The sequence below is a fragment of the Silene latifolia genome, chromosome 7 (assembly GCF_048544455.1).
Source record: "Silene latifolia isolate original U9 population chromosome 7, ASM4854445v1, whole genome shotgun sequence".
NCBI lineage: Eukaryota > Viridiplantae > Streptophyta > Magnoliopsida > Caryophyllales > Caryophyllaceae > Silene > Silene latifolia.
In genome coordinates this window covers 64883974-64902030 of record NC_133532.1, presented here as the reverse complement: position 1 = coordinate 64902030, position 18057 = coordinate 64883974, and the positions used below count along the sequence as shown (strand labels likewise).

Sequence of the window (18057 nt, the reverse complement as noted above, 5' to 3'; positions counted from 1 at the left end):
TAACACTTCACTTAACTACCCTGTCGCGTGTCAGACACTTGTCGGTGTCCGACACGACACGACACTTCGACACTTCAATTTAGACCACAAAATAGGAAAATTGACTCTAAATAGCCGTGTCCGACACTCCGACACGTGTCAGACACGACACCGTGTCGGAGAGTCGGAGTAACACAGATTAGTGCACAGGCTCCCCCATACCATGTGCTGAAATTTCACTTCGTGAGATATTGGAGGCTCCCAAGATTTGAACCCGTGACCAAGGTCACGCTGGCTCTGATACTATGATGGATAAACCATCTCAACCAAAACCTTAAGGTGATGGTCGAGGTCCAACTATTATATTTATATCCTATTATTATCCTCCATGTTAAGCCTCGGCAAGTCAATTATGTTGGAAAAAAATTAGATTTGTGGATGTTTCCAAAGGGGGTGAGAAAAGAGTAGTTGCACTAAGAAAGCTACAAGATAAGAATGTAGCAAGTAGATCCCCAATAAACAAAGCAAGAATAGATCTTGGAAATCAATTTTGTAATACATATATACATAGAGACAGTAGATCCCCAATAAACAAAGCAAGAATAGATCTTGGAAATCAATTTTGTAATACATATATATACATAGAGACAGTTACATAACATTTCATAAAACCCCAACCAGAAGGCCCCAAATAACGCAAGTAAACAACAATAAAGCCTTAGTCCTGAAATGATTTGGAGCTAGCTAATGTGAATCGTTGGAAGGACCAGAGGAATAGTTAAATGTGAGGTGATAAAGCAATTAAAACATAGTGTGTGGGGAAATCACAATAGTAGAACTAAGCAAGATGCGCGAAAAGAGTGTGATGGGAAGCAAAGCAAACGATGAAGAAAGAGTTAACCCTAAGTAAAGGACCTCAACTCTAAGAGGTAGGTAAGGACCTCAAACTCAAAAACCTTTTAATTTTTTCAGCTAACTTGTAGTAGTAATTAATTGGCAAAGCAACCACTGAATTTTGTTTAACTTCTTCTAAACCCAAATACACAAATCTCTTTCTTTGTATCTTTCTCTCACTTCCTACCACTTGTGCATACTCTAGCACTTCTTTGGTTTATTGAAAACTAAAATTCCTTTCATCTGACTCCTTTCCTTCTGCTTTATTTGTTAGTTTGTTATTAATATTATTATTTACGATAATAGTAAATATTTGTTACAATATTTATTATGATCACATATCACATTGGAGAACACGATATGAGATTTCTGGGGCTTGAGGAGAGGATGGTGACGGAGAGGGCACAAGTCCGCAGGAGGGAAAGGATACATGTGGATTTTTAGTATTTGATGTTTTTTTTGACATATTTAGTGTTTTTATTTAATTTAAAAATTTAATTATTTGTTCTTCTCTCCTTTGATACACTTTTTTTACCAAACACTTTCATATATATTTTACTTGGTTTACTTTTAAGGCATTCCGGATCCTTAATTCTATTTCGGTTTAATTCTAAAAATCGTTTTAATCTTTTCTCTCGATTTAAATTTTAAGTTTTTATAAAAGAAATCCGGAATTCGATTTTAAAATCTCTAAGCTTACCTTGACTTTGCATTACATTTCCGCTCTCCCTTTTGTTTTTCATTTTCCCTTTTCTATTCGCATTTTAAAGTGTGCGTTCACTCATGGACAGTTTAAAGGATGATTCATGTCAGCCGACCCCAAATCATTTTGGGATTAAGGATCTGATGTTGTTATCACATATCACATTGACGCTAGTTCCTCGTCATACTAATGCTTCCACCACAGTTACAACTACTTGCATTTTACCAAACGTGGAATTCATTAGAGAAACAACTATACTCTAAAATTGATAGGTTATACCGTATACGTGTGATGAAAATGGTCTATTAGAGAAAGTCGTTTATGGGTAATGTGTTTATTTGAGTGATTGACGGCAGGCTTAATTACTTAAAAATCAAGTATAACGAGAGATGGAAGCAATTTATATGAAAGTATGTTTGTCAAGAACCAAAGACTCCTTACTCTTTGGCTATGGATTATAATGGAATAAATCAAAATGGCTCCCTAAAGTGGTTGCGCTTCTTTCTTTTGTGAAGTAGTGGTCCTTCGATGCAGTTCTCGACGCAATTTTCATCTTGGGTCATTCGGAAAAAGCCTCTTTCTGTTGCTAACGCAAGGGTAAGGCTGCGTACATCCGACCCCTCCTTACCCCACAATTTGCGGGAGCCATTGAGGCACTGGGTAATGTTGTTGTTGTTGTTGTTATGTTTGTCAGGAACAATTGGAGGCATAGTATGCGAGAAACGTGAGACCGATGACACTATCATAGGTATATCAGTTTAAAAAAAAAAAATGACGGAAAGAAATTGTCAATTTCAAGTTTCTTAGTCAAATATTAAGTGTTAAACACAAAATGTGAACCGTTTTGAGGTTGAGGTCCTCAAATGTATAAGTTTACAGTTGAGGTCCTTAACAGGAAAATTTTCAATTCTTTAGGTCTTTTTCAGGTTAGCTTGATGCAAAAAAAAAAAAAAAAAAAAAAAAAAAAAAAAAAAAGAAAAAAAGAAAAAAAAAGAGGCCCTTTAGAATGAGAGCTACGAGATATTTCAAAAGAGAACTAAAATTGTGAATTTAAAAGGGGAAAAACATGACACAAAACATTGGAAAAGACAACGTTGAAAAAGAAGAGATACAAATGAAAATAAAAATAAAATGGAAAATCTATAAATATTATTAAAAGGGTAAACCTTAAAAGCCACGTAGACAATGCCACCTCGCATTACCAAAATTCCACGTAACCAATCCTCCATGTAATATGACGTGTTTAATTAATCTCTATAAAATATTATTAAAAGGGTAAACCTTAAAAGCCACGTAGACAATGCCACCTCGCATTGCCAAAATTTCACGTCACCAATCCTCCATTTAGTATGAGCGTTTTAATTAAGAGGGTAATTCATGTTCGTATAATGATCCACTTAAAATGATACCTAAATTAAAAAATATTTACATAAAAAATAAATTGCCATAACAAACATTAAATTTTAGCCTTTTTAATTTCTAGATAAATTAAAAAATCAATTAAAAATCAAAATTCATACTAAAATTTTAAATTTCGACGTTTATTGTTAGAGTATTTTAAGCAACAAATAAATATCACATAATATTTTTGTTATTAGTTATTGATTAATTTCAAAAATTTATTCGAGGGAAGAGGAACGATTTTGTGAATTAAAAGGGAGATAAAAAAAATTATGATAACTACAAATTATAATGATGGTGAGAGAAAACCAAAAAAAACCATCCTATTAAATAAAAGAAATTAAAGGTTAAATAAATAAGTAGATTAATAACCAAATTTATGAGAGGAAAATAAAGAGTTTGTATTAATTTATTTTTTGTGTTTGCAATTAATATTTTTTAATTTTGCATTTTAATTTTTATAAATAGAATAGGTTAACGACAAATAAAAATTTACATCATGTACTCTAATTTTAAACTGTTTATGTGTGCAATTCCCTCTTAAATCTTACTACTATAAACTTGCTCAATTTCATTATATTAGATATATATACAAATCTATAAATATAATCTATAAGTATAATCTATAAATAAAAGGCAAGGCAAAGTATGTACCATCTTTTAGTTTCGTAAGATAACTCCCTAAACAACTCTCATGCAAAGTGGATTTTGTAAAAAAAAAAAAAAAAAAAAAAAAAAAACTAATAGATAAAAAAAATTAAGGCAAACCTTTTATATTTCATTTCTCCTTATTCTATATTTATGTCTATAATAAATTTACTAATAAATAAAAAAGATGCTTAAAAGTCATAAAATTTTGCTACATATTTATGAATATATTAAATTTGATAATAATTTAAAAAAAAAAGACGTCCAAAAGTCATAAAACGCATCCTTAACTGACTATAAATATTTAATGGAAGGCAACATTTGTGAGCCAAAATTCAAGTCAATATTTTTTTTCCTTCATCACCAAGGGAATTGTATGTGTCAATAATCTTTCTTATCATTGTACCAAGGTAAATGTATTAATATTTTAAATTAATAATTTATTTAATTATTTTTAAGTTTCATTGGTTATGAAGTACTCATCACACATTTAGACTTCACATATATGTTGTTTTGTTCTTATTTAGAGGCTATCAAGATTTGTGGAGTTGTGTTATTCAAAGGTAAATATACTTACATCTTTATGATTCAATGCCCTCTTTCTTTCATTATTTAAAGGAAAACTTAAATTAATAACGATAAGGTTAATATTACATAAATCAAATTCCACCATTTTGTTTGTTATTAATCACTCAATGGATTTTTTTTGTAGGGTTCGTTCATTGGAGAAAGAAAACTATATGAAGAAGGAAAATACTAGAATTGTTCTCTTGTATTATTTTATTTTTTCTTACCCCTTGGTAGATGAATAAAAAAGATCATGAATTTCTCGCAAAAAAAAATACTAGAATTGCTTAAATAAATACACCCTCCATTCCAATCAATACAATATTATAAACTAATTATAAGATTGACAACATGAAAGTAAATGACTAATTGTTTTTAGTTTCATAAAAAAATTTAGTATTTCAGAAACTTTCAAATGTAATTTTTATTTTGGTCTGTGTTGTTTTTTTTATTCATCATTTTCCCTTTGAAAAATAGCTCTCATAGTGTGAAATTTGAGATAATGGCTAAATGTATATTATGATCTAATATTTATGCGCACATGTCATATTATCTAATGTATATGTCTTATAACACATAATGAGAATGCATCGAGATTTGTAGTAGACTACTATTTAACTCAATTTATCATTTTTGCAAAAAATTAAAATTTAGAATTTTTGACAAATTGATATAAATGATATATTAAGACTAGCATTTATTAAACTTCGTAACTATGCTACTATAAAAAAAATATGATTTATGAGAATTAAAATATTGGGAAGATAAAAAGTACTCTAATCCTATATGTTTTAAGCTCCTTATATTGAGAGATTTATCATTCTCACAAAAAAAAAAAAAAAAAAAAAAAAAAAAACAGAGAAAAAATTCAGCATAATGCATTAATTTGTCCTTTCGTCTTCACTAACTTCATTTACCTAGATAACAAAGGGGCGTTCAACTTTTACATAGAAAATTTAGTACACAATCTATCTATACAATCTACTTAAAAGGCAATCTTAAACAATTAATTTTTTGCCATATGACAACTACTTTAAATTATTAAAAAAACTACATTAAAATACTTATTAATAATTAATTTTGTTCATGTTCATGGACCCATGTTGCTGAGGGTTTTGAAGCCGAATAATTAAAATTGTAGGATCAATAATGTAAAGTTTCAATGGATATTGACACGTTCTTATTCAAGCCAAGTTAAAATAACTTTCATCTCACAGGCGTTTCAATATAAATAATTTATAAGAGAGAAAGCAAAATAATTAAAAGATGAGATGTGACGGACAAGTACAGTATGTGTAGTTTCAGCATTTTAGTAACATAAACATCATCTAAACCAACTTTAACATCTTATTTAATTTACAATATCTATTTGATTAGGGCATGTTGCTCGGATGTTGATCAATTGGTTGGGTTACTCATGAATTTGTTGAATGTGTTTTCACATGGGTGTCATGAATTACTGGACTCATTGAAGGTATTTTTTTTTAAAAAAAAAAACCACATGCTATTAGTATATTAATCAAAATAATAACTTAAGTAGAACATATAGCTTTGAAAATAAACCAAAGTAGTCAAAGAAATAAGGTATTAACTAACTAACTTTTATGTATTTTAAGTCTATATCTTTTTAAATGGATCAACTAATTGTTCGGACAAATTTTAACAATACGATAAAATAACAAAGCTAAAACAGACCGTGAATTTCACGGGTCACAAATCTAGTTAATAAATGAAAAGTAAAAGAATCAAATAACATAGTAAAATCAAACCCCGTTATCAGCATGAACTCTTTCCTTCATCCCGATTATTGCCCCCCCAAATGCCCTATGCCATATTTTCTTCATTCCCAAGAAGGCCATATCGATCACAGTTAATCCATATTTTCTTAGGTATCCTCCTACCTCAAAGAAAACATTATCACTTCACCACTTTTTAAGCTTTCTAACCGGTGTGTCTCATATGGCCAGACCACTTTAAGTGACTATCACTCATCTTCTATTCAATAGAGGTAATTGCTACTTTCTCACATATCATCTCATTTCTCTACTGATTCTCGTATATGAATCTATCACATTTATCGTATGAAAGTGGCACTATTTCATGGAACCAGGATCGAAGATATAGTAGCACAGGCCTACTTGTGGAGCTGCAGAATATTCCTTCGTCACTCTTTCAATTCAACCAATCAAAGGAGATCTATGCCTAATCCTTTTTTTTAACAGTAGACTCCAGATAGCAAACAGCGAAGGAAAAAAAAAACGGGCGCTAAAGAACTTGAATTTTCACACCTTGAGATGGTCCATTGCTATTGTCTCCACTGGACGAAGAAGAATAAACTGACATCAAAACTGACTTGTTCAATCCAGCTTTAAGCACACTGAATCCAACTGGATGGCAAGGTGTATGCTGCACAACAGCTGAGAATGAAAACAGCATTTCAAATCCATGATTGTGTACAGCACAGAAGCACGCAAGAAGAGCTGTTTCCGAGAAATCACATGAACTATCGCGATCAAGGAGACCTACAACATGTCAGAGAAACATATGAAGATGGCATGCCAAGGCCCATTCAAACACAAATTGTGGTATAATGGGAATAAGAACGTCATAAACAAGTTACACTGAAACTAAAGCAAGATGGATAAAGTCATAAAACATACCTAGTTGCATCAAAATCTCATGAGTTAATGAGCCGTAACGTTCCAGCTTTTCGGATATTATATTTATATGAAGGATGTACGACAATGCAAAATGAGCTTCGCAAAGAAGTATCAAAGCCTGCCTCATCTTCTTGCTGATATTGTGGCCCAACAGATATAACAAGAAAAAGATCACTGCAATAGTGCAACTAATTAATACCAGTCACTCTTCCACATTACTTTCAAGAGAAATTAAATGATCAAACCTTCCACTCCAAGTATATATTACTGACGTAGGAGGGGGATATAAAATGTTGAAGCTTTTAAAAGGGCGCTCAAGAAGCAGACCGAAAAGGGCGCTCAAGAAACAGACCGTAATATTCAATTTACTTACTGTAGACAGCATGAACAAGTCCTGGCTTCATGGCTATGAGAAATATCAGCACTAACATGATTGCCCGGGAACATTTTCTCAATCCCCAAGCAATTGTAGCAACAGCCAGCACCTTGGTCTCCTCTGTAACTGAAGATGCAACATAGTTAGGGTTCGTCTAGATTTTGGATGCCTTAAGATAATTATCGTAGAACAAAAATGAATGTAGAGGAACACTTCAAGCAAAGAGTAGTACAGGGGATAGTTAAACCAAAATAGCCCATACATAGTAAATGGAGACATAATTTTAGATGCCTTATGTTTTTTGACTAACATGTGAAACAATCAACTACGGACTACGGTAAAGCCAGCAGATCCAGTATTCCAGTCAGGCAAAGTTGTAAGGTTCTAATGTAAGAGCTTATGATACAATGTTCAGTTTCCTAAGAATCTAAGATACAGTATATTTAAAATCATATAAGCCCACCGTGTATTATAAAAGCTAGCACACTTACTTTAGAGACTAAGATGGTCGAATCATAGACAGAAAAAATTGTTTCACCCAATGACCCCAAGTCTGTCTCTTAAAATACACGTAAATGACAAATGGAAATGAAATTATAGGAATTGGCCTAGACTTCGATAACAATGACTGATGTGAGAGTTTGAGTCCACTCTGGATACAATTAAATGAGATCTTCTATCAAGGAAGGCACACAAACATGGAAAAGGGAAAAAACAAGATCCTACAAAAGCATTTCAGCGTGGACACTTCCTCAAGATATTGTATATAAGGAACTAGGAGAATTCATTAACAAAAAATATCCAGACATGGAACAAGGTCATTAAGCATAAGCGCATAACCAATAAAAGTTGACGAACAACAAGTTGTTTTATCAATTTACCTTCTATGGCACCATCGTCATTTTGAATATGATCATTCTCACTGGAGGTGTAGGTAAACACAGAATCGTTCACAAGATTACCAACAGCAACCAAAACTCCTAACCCAAATTGAGCAAGCAAGAAATATCCAGGAACTGAATAACGCCACAAGCCAATAAGCTCCCATATCTCCATATCCTGTACGCTTGAGGGCAAGAATTAATTACCAGGAATAGAAAGGAATTTTATAACTGCATCAGAATAGGCTATAGAGGATTACCTTTTCAAGTTCCCAATTGACATACAAAAATGCAATGTTGAAGATATAAGTGCATACAGCCCACAAGAGTATAAAGACGAGCAGCAAGCCATTTAACTGGTGCAAACGGAACAATGATGGGAATGCATACACAACATAGCCAACATATGCTAGCAATCCAAACGCGCATATGCTGGCAAAATGGAAGCTCCAGAAGCATAGAGCGAGCAAAGATATCTGCCAAGTTCAAACAAAAGCTATTCAGAAAACCGAAAACGAAATTAAAAAAAAATCTAAATATAAGATGCAGAACACTAAACCAACAAATCAATCAACAGCAAAAATTCCTTGAAAGGAATCCATTGCCTATAACAAGATAAAAATACCTTAAAGAAAATATCCTAAATCAAAACCATAAACATCAATATACAATGTAGTTAAGAGTACATTAAGAATATACATGCAGGACAAAAATTTCCTAAAATGATGATCATTCAGGCACCTCATCATTATATCAGTTAGGACTTCTGATAAAAGTGAGATATAGAATGTAGTGCAGGAGAGTTACCGGGAAGCCATACGTGAAAAAATTGATGGTGAATATCCGGAAAACTGCTCCTTTAACCAAAAAATTTGTGTGTCTCTCTCCAGACCTAAAAAAAGGATAATAGTTATTGTAAATGCTCAAAAAAGGGGAAAAACATGAAAAACGTTATCATATCAGAGAATATCTCTAACACAAGACTTTAGAGAATCCCCCGTAGGTCGGATGCGTACATAAAAGAGACGTTAAAACGTGAAAGAGGTTGTGTCCATGGATGATAGATAATGAAAATTGCGTCCGAGAATCACATCAATGGACTGTTACTTAACAGTACAAGAAATGAAATCTCTCGCACACGACAACATTAAGAATGGTTTCGTTTTTCAATTTTTTCCAATTTTTTTACTAGGGTAGGGGCTGAGTCAATTCATAACACCAAACAAAGCGCTGGCTAAAATAAAGATTTAAGGAAATACCATATTTATTCAAAAGTCAAAAGTCAGAGAAGAGCAACTTTACTAAAGCTCGTCATCAGAATGTGCAGCTTAAGGTTTTAGTGTGTAGCTTTCATGGTTTTAGAGTGAGCTTGTGCACAGAATGAACTATTCAAGTGAATATAATCTACGGAGTATAATGGACTGAGGTTTTATCAGAATTGTTGGATCCCTGGAGGTCAATAAGATATAAAATAACTGCTTGTTGTGCATCATGGCCTTGTAAATAAACTTCTTTGTTTTAAATTTGAAAAGTACGAACTATTCACTCTCCTCTATTTTAAAACAACTGTGGACATTTTTAAGCTTTCCTAGAGTTCTCTCTTCAACACAAAGGAAACACCTCATTTTAAAAGTGTAAGGGCACTGAAAAGAAGAGAGCATATTGCAGAGATGCACTCAAGCACATGATGACGGGCATTTACACGAAATGTGATAGAGATCGCTTTCTGGAAATGATATTTTGTGCACAAAAGCATGAGACTTCTTTTATTTTAACCTTTTTTACCCTAGTAACAATTATCCCCCTTCCAAGCAAGCTCTCATTCATAATTATGTCCACAGAACTTCGATGGCGAGCAGATTAAGAGAAATATTTCATATCTGAATAAAGGATGAGACTTACAAAATTATAAGAATTGTTATTAGATCAATATACCTTCAAGTCAAGACATGATATAAAAGTGAAAAATAAGAAAAAGAAGAATGGTATATAACATTGTCAGCACTGAGACAAACTGCTGCACAGACTAAAAACATATATAATAAATGCACAAGTAGAGACCTTGACTGTCGAACAAAAAATGAATGCCTCGCAGGAAGAAGCTGCTCAGTCAAGTCATTATCCCTCCCAGTCATCATGAATTCCATTTCCTCTAAATCCTTTCTGATGAATGAAAGCTGTGTGACAAGACGAAGCAACAACATATAACTAATTTAATAAAAGTTTAAACTTGACGTCACAAAAAATTTAAGTTCAACAGGAACTCTTAAACTCCTGGAAAGGGTCTAGGCCACAACCATAAGGGGAGAGAGCCAACTTCATAAACCCAAGAAGAATCCATCCTAAAACCAATTGGTGGTAGGGAGAGTAACAGTAACTCCTTGGTTTATAAAGCTTTAACACTCCCCCTCACATGTGAGGTCTCTTAAAGCCCCGGCTATATTACTCTGACACTTCACTTAATTGCCGTGTCGCGTGTCAGACACGTGTCGGTGTCCGACATGACACGACTCTTCGACACTTCAATTTAGACCACAAAATAGGAAAATTCACCCAAAATAGCCGTGTCCGACACTCTGACACGTGTCAAACACGATACCGTGTCGGAGAGTCGAAGTAACACAGAGCCGCGGTGCGAAACCATGAGAACGCACTGGATAAACTTATGGAAAGGGGTCTGGCCAAACCCATTAGGAGGAGAGAGATCCCACCTCATAAGGCCAGGAAGGTTTAAATAACTAAATTCATTAGGTGATAGGAGGAGTTACTCCTTGGTTTATAAAGTGGTGAACTCCCTCATTTTGTCAATGTGGAACACTCCCGTGTGGATAAACCACATAATAGGAGCTCGTTAACAGAAAGAAAAATAGAAATCTAACTAAACCACCAGTCAGCGAGAAATCTCAGTATAATCTTGCACTAACAATGGGATTATGTCTAAATAAAAGTTAGGGAGGGAATTATGGATTTTGACACCAACAAAATATATCATTTGTGTACATTTGGGTTCAATTGGGTTCAAAAGTTGGACTTGGATGAGTTAATGTACTGCGGCTCGGCTTAAGTGTCACAAAGGCACTAACCACCTTCACATTCCAAAACTGCATATCCTGTTTCCATCTTTTTCAAGGGGTGAAGGAGCATGTCAATCTGAGGCTTCCAGAATAGGATTCTCAAAAAAGCAAAAAAAAAAATGGAATGCTTATCATAGTAATAAATATCAGCAGTGACACCACATAGCAACAGAGTTATCAAGGATTAAATAGTTATCGTAGCCACACTTTGAGGCAGTATCTGCCGCGTTTATAACGCAATGACAAGCAATGATATGTATTCTCAAACCGAGATTTGATAGCATGATCCTGGTGATAGGAATTCCTACTATTTCTCTCAGTAATGCAAATGTTAGTATGTCACACACTCACACTAGAATGATATATATGTAGATACATACAAGTGTGTAGAAGGTAATGAGAGAAAGACCAGAGCATAGTTCCAGCCACCCAGATTCAGCAGATATCTTGTAGAGACCAACAAATTTAGCAATCAGCTGAATGACTGTCGGAATTTCTACAGGAAGCTGATACACATAAAGCAAGAGAATATTGACACCAGCATATAGTTGAAGAAGCCTCCACCACCTTCAGTATTTAAAAAAGACTAGCATTAATCAATTGATTGACCAAACAGAAACCCTTTTATGTAAGTATGCACAAACGACAAATGATGACCAGATATGCCAGAAAGAAAGCATGAATAGGACCTACCTGAACAACCCTGAAAAATTGCTCGTCAAAGACCAATTCACGAGTCCAACACAGCTACATATAAAAAAAGGCAGGGATACCCAAGATGGATGACTAATCCCGACAACCAATTGAATTGCAGGCAACAAGAAGCAGGAGACAACCTTGAAGTATGAACCTAGTATCCATGTACCACAAAAGAAGACAGAGATAAAGAGTGGGGAAATAGTTAGCCAAAGAGATCACCCCTTCACATCTCATTTTATAAATTGGTATGATTATATCTACAAACATCTAAGTTGAAAATTGAATAAATTATCAGTAAAGATGAGTCGTATATCTACCTACTTCGATAGGGCCAGATATCTTATTCTTTTGGCTTTGGAATACAAATATACAATAGACTTCATCAAAATGACTCGTAAAGTCGTAAAACCCTAGTGGTTCTTTTTTCTTGAAGTAGTGGGTAGTCATTTTGTTTTCGGTTATATGCAAAGCTTGAGCATATCCGGTCTCTTCTCTTACCTTGCTTTGAGCAGGAACCTCTTTATAGGCTTTAGGGTAATGATAATAATAACAAAAGAACTAAGATAAGATGTTACAGAATGTATAATAAAATTATGGTAATGATAACAGTAGAACTTAAGAGAACCAAAGATTACAAGCAGCATTGGTACCTAACTGCAAACAAATGGACGAGAACCTCCCTGAATATGAAATTCGCCAAAGAAGCAGACCTAATTTGTGCTGATATAACACAGCCAAACAAACCAAGCCCACCAATAATTGTAAGACCGATGAAAAAATTGCAGTTGGAGATCTCCATGACTCAAATCTGCACATAGCAATATATTCAATAGATTCCGTGGGCGGGAATGTATGGGCATAATGAGTTTTTAAGACCTAATTTTCAAACCTCATGAATCCAACTAGCTTCATCCATGATGAGTACATCAAACTCCAGTCACCACTCTTGATAGCCAAAACAATAACAATAATTGCTTGCACAAGGGCAACAAGCAAAGAGAATATACTTAAGATCCATAAGAATAAAATAATCTTCTGCAAATGAAAATCTGCATTGCACCACCAAGAATTGTAAATAGAATCTCAAGATCTACTTCAAGATTTTTCTTTTTTTAGGAGTGAATAGAACTCAATGAGAAGACAAAGTGAACAGAACTCACCTCTTCTCGTCACAATGAATTGAATGACAAGAAATGCTATCAGATCAACAAGAGATATCAAACTCCAATCAAGTAAAGAAGCTGCAATGTAAAAGGTAACTTTAAGAAAAATTATGAATGCCAAAATATAATTGTTTCAATGTATGTACATCGATACCAGGATAAAGAACCAGATGTAAATATGTGGAAACCAGTAACAAAAAAGAGATCCAATTAATTAGGCTTAGAAACCCAATGTAAACGAAAGAAAAGAAGAACCATCACCGAAAATATCAACCTACCCACAGAAATAGCATAATCAGCGAAAATTATGCCAATTTATATGTAGTAGAGATGTGCATTGGCTTAAATGGCATCCTTGAAGATGAAAGGAAACTAAATTGCTCTGTGTATCACTCTCCATAAGGAAGTGAGTTCCTCGGCTTCAAATTTTTTAAAATAAGAACGGTTTCCTTATATCCATTCCTAAGCGCACAATAAAGAGTCTGTATTCTTTTGTTCTAGAATGTGATAGACTAAAGAAGAATGACACAATAAATTGGCTGTGGTTCTTTCAACTATGTTTAGGAGTCATTTGATGCGATTATTGACACAATATTCATTTTGGATCATTCAGAAATAGTCTCTTTGTTGTTGTAAACATAAGGTCCTTGAACCAGTACAAACCACAGGCAAATACAGTTCTTGAATTACAGTTGCTTAAAACCCCAAAAGGAATAGATCTTCTTTTGATTTGACTTAAGCATCATTTTTATCAGTTTAAAAAGTTCACCTTGTACAAGATACTCAATGCTCTATGTGAAGTGGAAGTGCCATATAGCGGCGTGTCCAATGTCACGGTTTCTCACAGCTTGTTTTAATATCAGTCATACAAGCTGTATCAGTCTTGTATTGGCTTTATTAGCCTTGTATGGCCAATCAATCAGATATCGGGTGTGACAGTCAAATATCGGCCATATTGGTCAAGTGCTAGTCGTACTGGCCTAATATAGACTATTTTTAGCAACTCTTTAGGACCACCTAAAGAGAATAATTTCTCCATGCTATTGCCATATAATATCATCATCCCAATACTTGCCACAAAGATTTAGACAGATTTAAATTATACAACTTTAGGATTATATACAGTCACACATGAGGGCAAAAGTTTAAATTTCAAATGCAGAACTTTGATGGTGTTGGAAAGATTCTTCACTAGCGGCTTTGTCAACGATAACAAAAGGGTCGTGCTAAATCCCGCAAACAATTTTACTAAATCCCGCACATTTTTACCTTTTATTCCAATTTTACCCCCTTTATTTCTCCCCCACCAAAATAGAAAATCAAAAAACCAAAAGTTAAGATAATAAACCCTCCCTTCGTCCTTATCCCAACCCAGAAGTGAGAAAATCGAATGACATTAACGTCAATTTTGCAAATCTCTACAATCAAAAACCAAAGAATTATGATCTATTGTTATAGTATTACTGTAATATGAATTTAGGGGTGCTAATTTTCGCATTACGTTTTTTACTCATAGCAGTACGCTGTTGACAATTATACCCCTTTCATTTCTCCTCCCATTTTCCCTCTCTAGTCTCTCTGATATTCTCTCTAATTTAAAACATCCATTACTCTTTAATTTACGCACTTCGTTCATAAATTACACATATACTGCACAAACATACCTCATTTATAAATTAAACACCTATAATCTATAATCATTCCTACGTACAAGTTTCAATGTATTACAATTTTAAACGACATTTTATGACTATACCATATTTCAATTTTCAACTTTAACTTAGATGCGTTACAGTTTGGCTTTACTTCCAGAGTTCCAGTACAATGGAGTGGTACATTAAAACAAAAAAAAAAAAAAACAATTACTCTACAACCCCCGTATTACTTTTACTGCATACATACTCCCTCCATTATACATATTCCGTACATAGAAAAACACCAAAACCCGTATCTCGTACTGCTACTTTCCATACTACTGCGGTATCGACCAACAACACCGCCAACGACACAACCCACGTCACCTGTGTCGGCTACTGATCGGAGGGACAGCCATCCGGCCGAACCATCCCCACCACGATTTTTTCCTCCCACCACCGCACCACAGTTCGAACGCCCATTAAAACGCCGCCAACGGACCACTGTCCAACCACACCCCGTCGTTGACCGCCGCCGACCCCACCATAGACGCTGACCACAGTCGACCCCACTAATTAGCCCTTAACTAATTCAGACATAAACCCTAATTAAAAAAGAATAAAATTGTAAGGAAGAATCAATTATATTATTAATATGGGATTAACGAATTAAATACCTACTATTCAAATAATCGTTCATAATTGAAAATTTTTAAGGAGGTTGAAGAAGATTAAGGTTGCAACAAGAGAGAAGGAAGGGAGAAGTTTGATGTGTTTCTTAGTCGAGGGTAGAGAAATGAAAATTTGTGTACAAAAAGTACTATAATGAGTAAAAATCGTACTGCGAAAATAAATTACGATTTAGAATCATTGAGATATTGATTGTTCTACTTTTGCTTGTGTCAGCAAAATGTAAGCAAAATGTAATCGATGGAAATGCAACTTTAAACTCTGGTATGTTTGACGATCCACCGCTGCCACGAATTTGATGTCCAGCCGAGCCCTCCGACTACCCCATTCCGGCCAGTTCGACGACCCCATAACTACCCCTTCAAGAACACTATATTAATATCAACCTAAACCCTAATTGTAAAAAAACCCTTTTATTAATTAAATCAATTAAAAGATGGTATTAATAAAATTATTGATAAAAAGGAGAAATTACGTGTGGTATGTTCGAATACGATCCAAATTATCGAGTTATTAATGAATTGGTTAGGTTTGTGAGAGAGGGAGGAGGGAGATAACTCTTTTAGGTCTTTTTTATGATGAAGGGTAGTTACGGTATATTAGGGCAAAGAGTGTGGGATTTAGTAAAAGAGCGTGCGGGATTTAGCAATTGCGTAACAAAATCTATGAAACACAAAATGCACATGGTATTTTTTGAAGTAAGCTTGAAACCCTTCTTGGTATTAACTAGGCCGCATTTACCAACAAACTTGGTGAATCATCTCATTTTGCCATTGCTCTCTAAAATTTAAAACAAATAATATCGACTAGGTAATGCTACAACGTTATATAATTTAAACCTCTGAAACATCATCCTTGGAAAAATCCAATACTAATTACTAGGCAGCATTTAGCAGCAAGCAAACTAAGGGTGTGTTTGGATAGCAAAAGTGGGGGGAAAGGGAGAGGAGGGGGAAGGAGGGAAGGGAAAGGGAGAGGAGGGAAGGGAAAGGGAGAGGAGGGAAGGGGAGGGGCAATGGAGTGTGGTTGTTTGGATACAATTTCCCTCCAAATCTTGCCTATTATGGAGAGATTTTGATTAGGCTTGAAGGAGGGAAAATGGATCCCTCCAAATCTCTCCCCTTCCATTTCCCTCCACCCTCATTTGCTATCCAAACAAGAGATTTTAAATTCCCTACTCTCCCTCCCTTTCTTTTCCCTCCAAATCACCCAATCCAAACAAAGGGTGTGTTTGGATAGCAAAAGTGGAGGGAAAGGGAGGGGAGGGGGAATGAGGGAAGAGAAGGGGAGGGGAGGGGAGGGGAAATGGGATGTTGGTGTTTGGATACAATTTCCTTCCAAATCTTGCTTATTATGGAGAGATTTTGATTAGGCTTGGAGGAGGGAAAAGGAATCCCTTTAAATCCCTCCCCCTCCATTTCCTTCCACCCTTATTTGCTATCCAAACAAAGGATTTTAAATCCTCTACTCTCCCTCCCTTTCTTTTCCCTCCAAATCCCTCAATCCAAACACACCGTAAAAGTTGCAACAAATAAACTCGACTAGGTAGGGTTACAACTCTGTATAACTCGACCTCCGAAACCTCATCCCTAGCAAACCCCCATACTAATTACTAGGCAGCATTTACCAGCAAGCAAACTAAAAGTTTCAGACAAATAAACTCGACTAGGTAGGGTTACAACTCCGTATAATTCGACATCCGAAACCTCATCCCTAGCAAACCCCATACTAATAACTAACCCCTCCTAGCTGCAGTTCTACATAATACCATATCTAAAAGTACTTATGCTGAATATCAAAACTCGAAATATCGAACCCCAATCACAAATTCTCAATAATCAGTACCAAAATACTAACAATTATTAATCTCCTTGATAAATTAACACAAATGGTAAATGAAATACCTGACAATAGAAGCAAAGGCAAGAGAAATCCAGGGAGGAAAGTCTCCATTGCCCAGATGTTTTATTGAATTTGTGGGTAAAAATGTGAATTAGATTTCCCCAATTCATTCCCCAAAATCATATTTACTTGAACAATACTTCAGAAATTGAAAAGGGGTCACGTTCTTGGTTTCCCAATTTATTTTGCGAGAATATATGGTGCAGCTAACAGTCAGCCAGTCACACTGATCGATAGAATGTTGAGCTTAGACGGAGGGAGAGAAATTAGATTTTTTTTAAGATTTGATTGATTTTTTTCAACAAATGCTAAGACCTGCAATTTCTTATGGGTGACGTTTATGGTTGGTAATGTGTCAATTAGAAATAACTCTTGTAATTGACCTGAACCAATCGAATTTGAATTGACTGGATTCACATTTTTGAATAAAAGTATCTCATTTTCGTAATTTATTTTCGCACTACATTTCTATCATAATTTCCATTTATCTACCATTTATTAGAAAATTCAAATTTAATTTTTTTCCCATCTTCTCTCTATTGTTGAATCAGCTCTGTTACTCGATCGAGTAACTGGTTTGTCGGGGTAAAATCCGCGGTTTTGATTAGAATAACTAGGGAAGATATAAAAGCCTTTTTACTGTCACAAATCATTTTTACACCTTTTCACAAGATAAATCAAACAACGTAACTCCTCCTTAGCTATTCTAATCCTCTTCAAGGGTTTCGCATTATCTAGTTCGGATTCATCATCTTTTGCACCTAGATCTAATCGGTAAGTGTCTCA

The 18057-nt window shown here is 34.6% G+C and overlaps 1 protein-coding gene across 2 annotated transcripts in view; it reads right to left on the bottom strand.

Annotated features, from left to right (window-relative positions):
- LOC141592278 (piezo-type mechanosensitive ion channel homolog) overlaps nucleotides 1-17607 on the bottom strand; it is a 31078-nt gene extending 13471 nt beyond the window's left edge. The window contains exons 1-13 of one of the 2 annotated variants that reach the window (XM_074412876.1): nucleotides 17274-17607; nucleotides 13043-13123; nucleotides 12772-12931; nucleotides 12533-12690; nucleotides 11877-12033; nucleotides 11564-11750; nucleotides 10171-10286; nucleotides 8917-9001; nucleotides 8370-8585; nucleotides 8110-8287; nucleotides 7226-7354; nucleotides 6853-7026; nucleotides 6481-6714 (exon numbers count right to left, since the gene is read on the bottom strand). In XM_074412876.1, the coding sequence (XP_074268977.1) occupies nucleotides 6481-6714; nucleotides 6853-7026; nucleotides 7226-7354; nucleotides 8110-8287; nucleotides 8370-8585; nucleotides 8917-9001; nucleotides 10171-10286; nucleotides 11564-11750; nucleotides 11877-12033; nucleotides 12533-12690; nucleotides 12772-12931; nucleotides 13043-13123; nucleotides 17274-17322 (1924 nt within the window). In that variant the 5' untranslated portion in view covers nucleotides 17323-17607. The remainder of the gene's footprint in view (nucleotides 1-6480; nucleotides 6715-6852; nucleotides 7027-7225; nucleotides 7355-8109; nucleotides 8288-8369; nucleotides 8586-8916; nucleotides 9002-10170; nucleotides 10287-11563; nucleotides 11751-11876; nucleotides 12034-12532; nucleotides 12691-12771; nucleotides 12932-13042; nucleotides 13124-17273) is intronic. The other variant, XM_074412877.1, reaches the window with a different exon arrangement.
- Nucleotides 17608-18057: the final 450 nt, after the last annotated feature.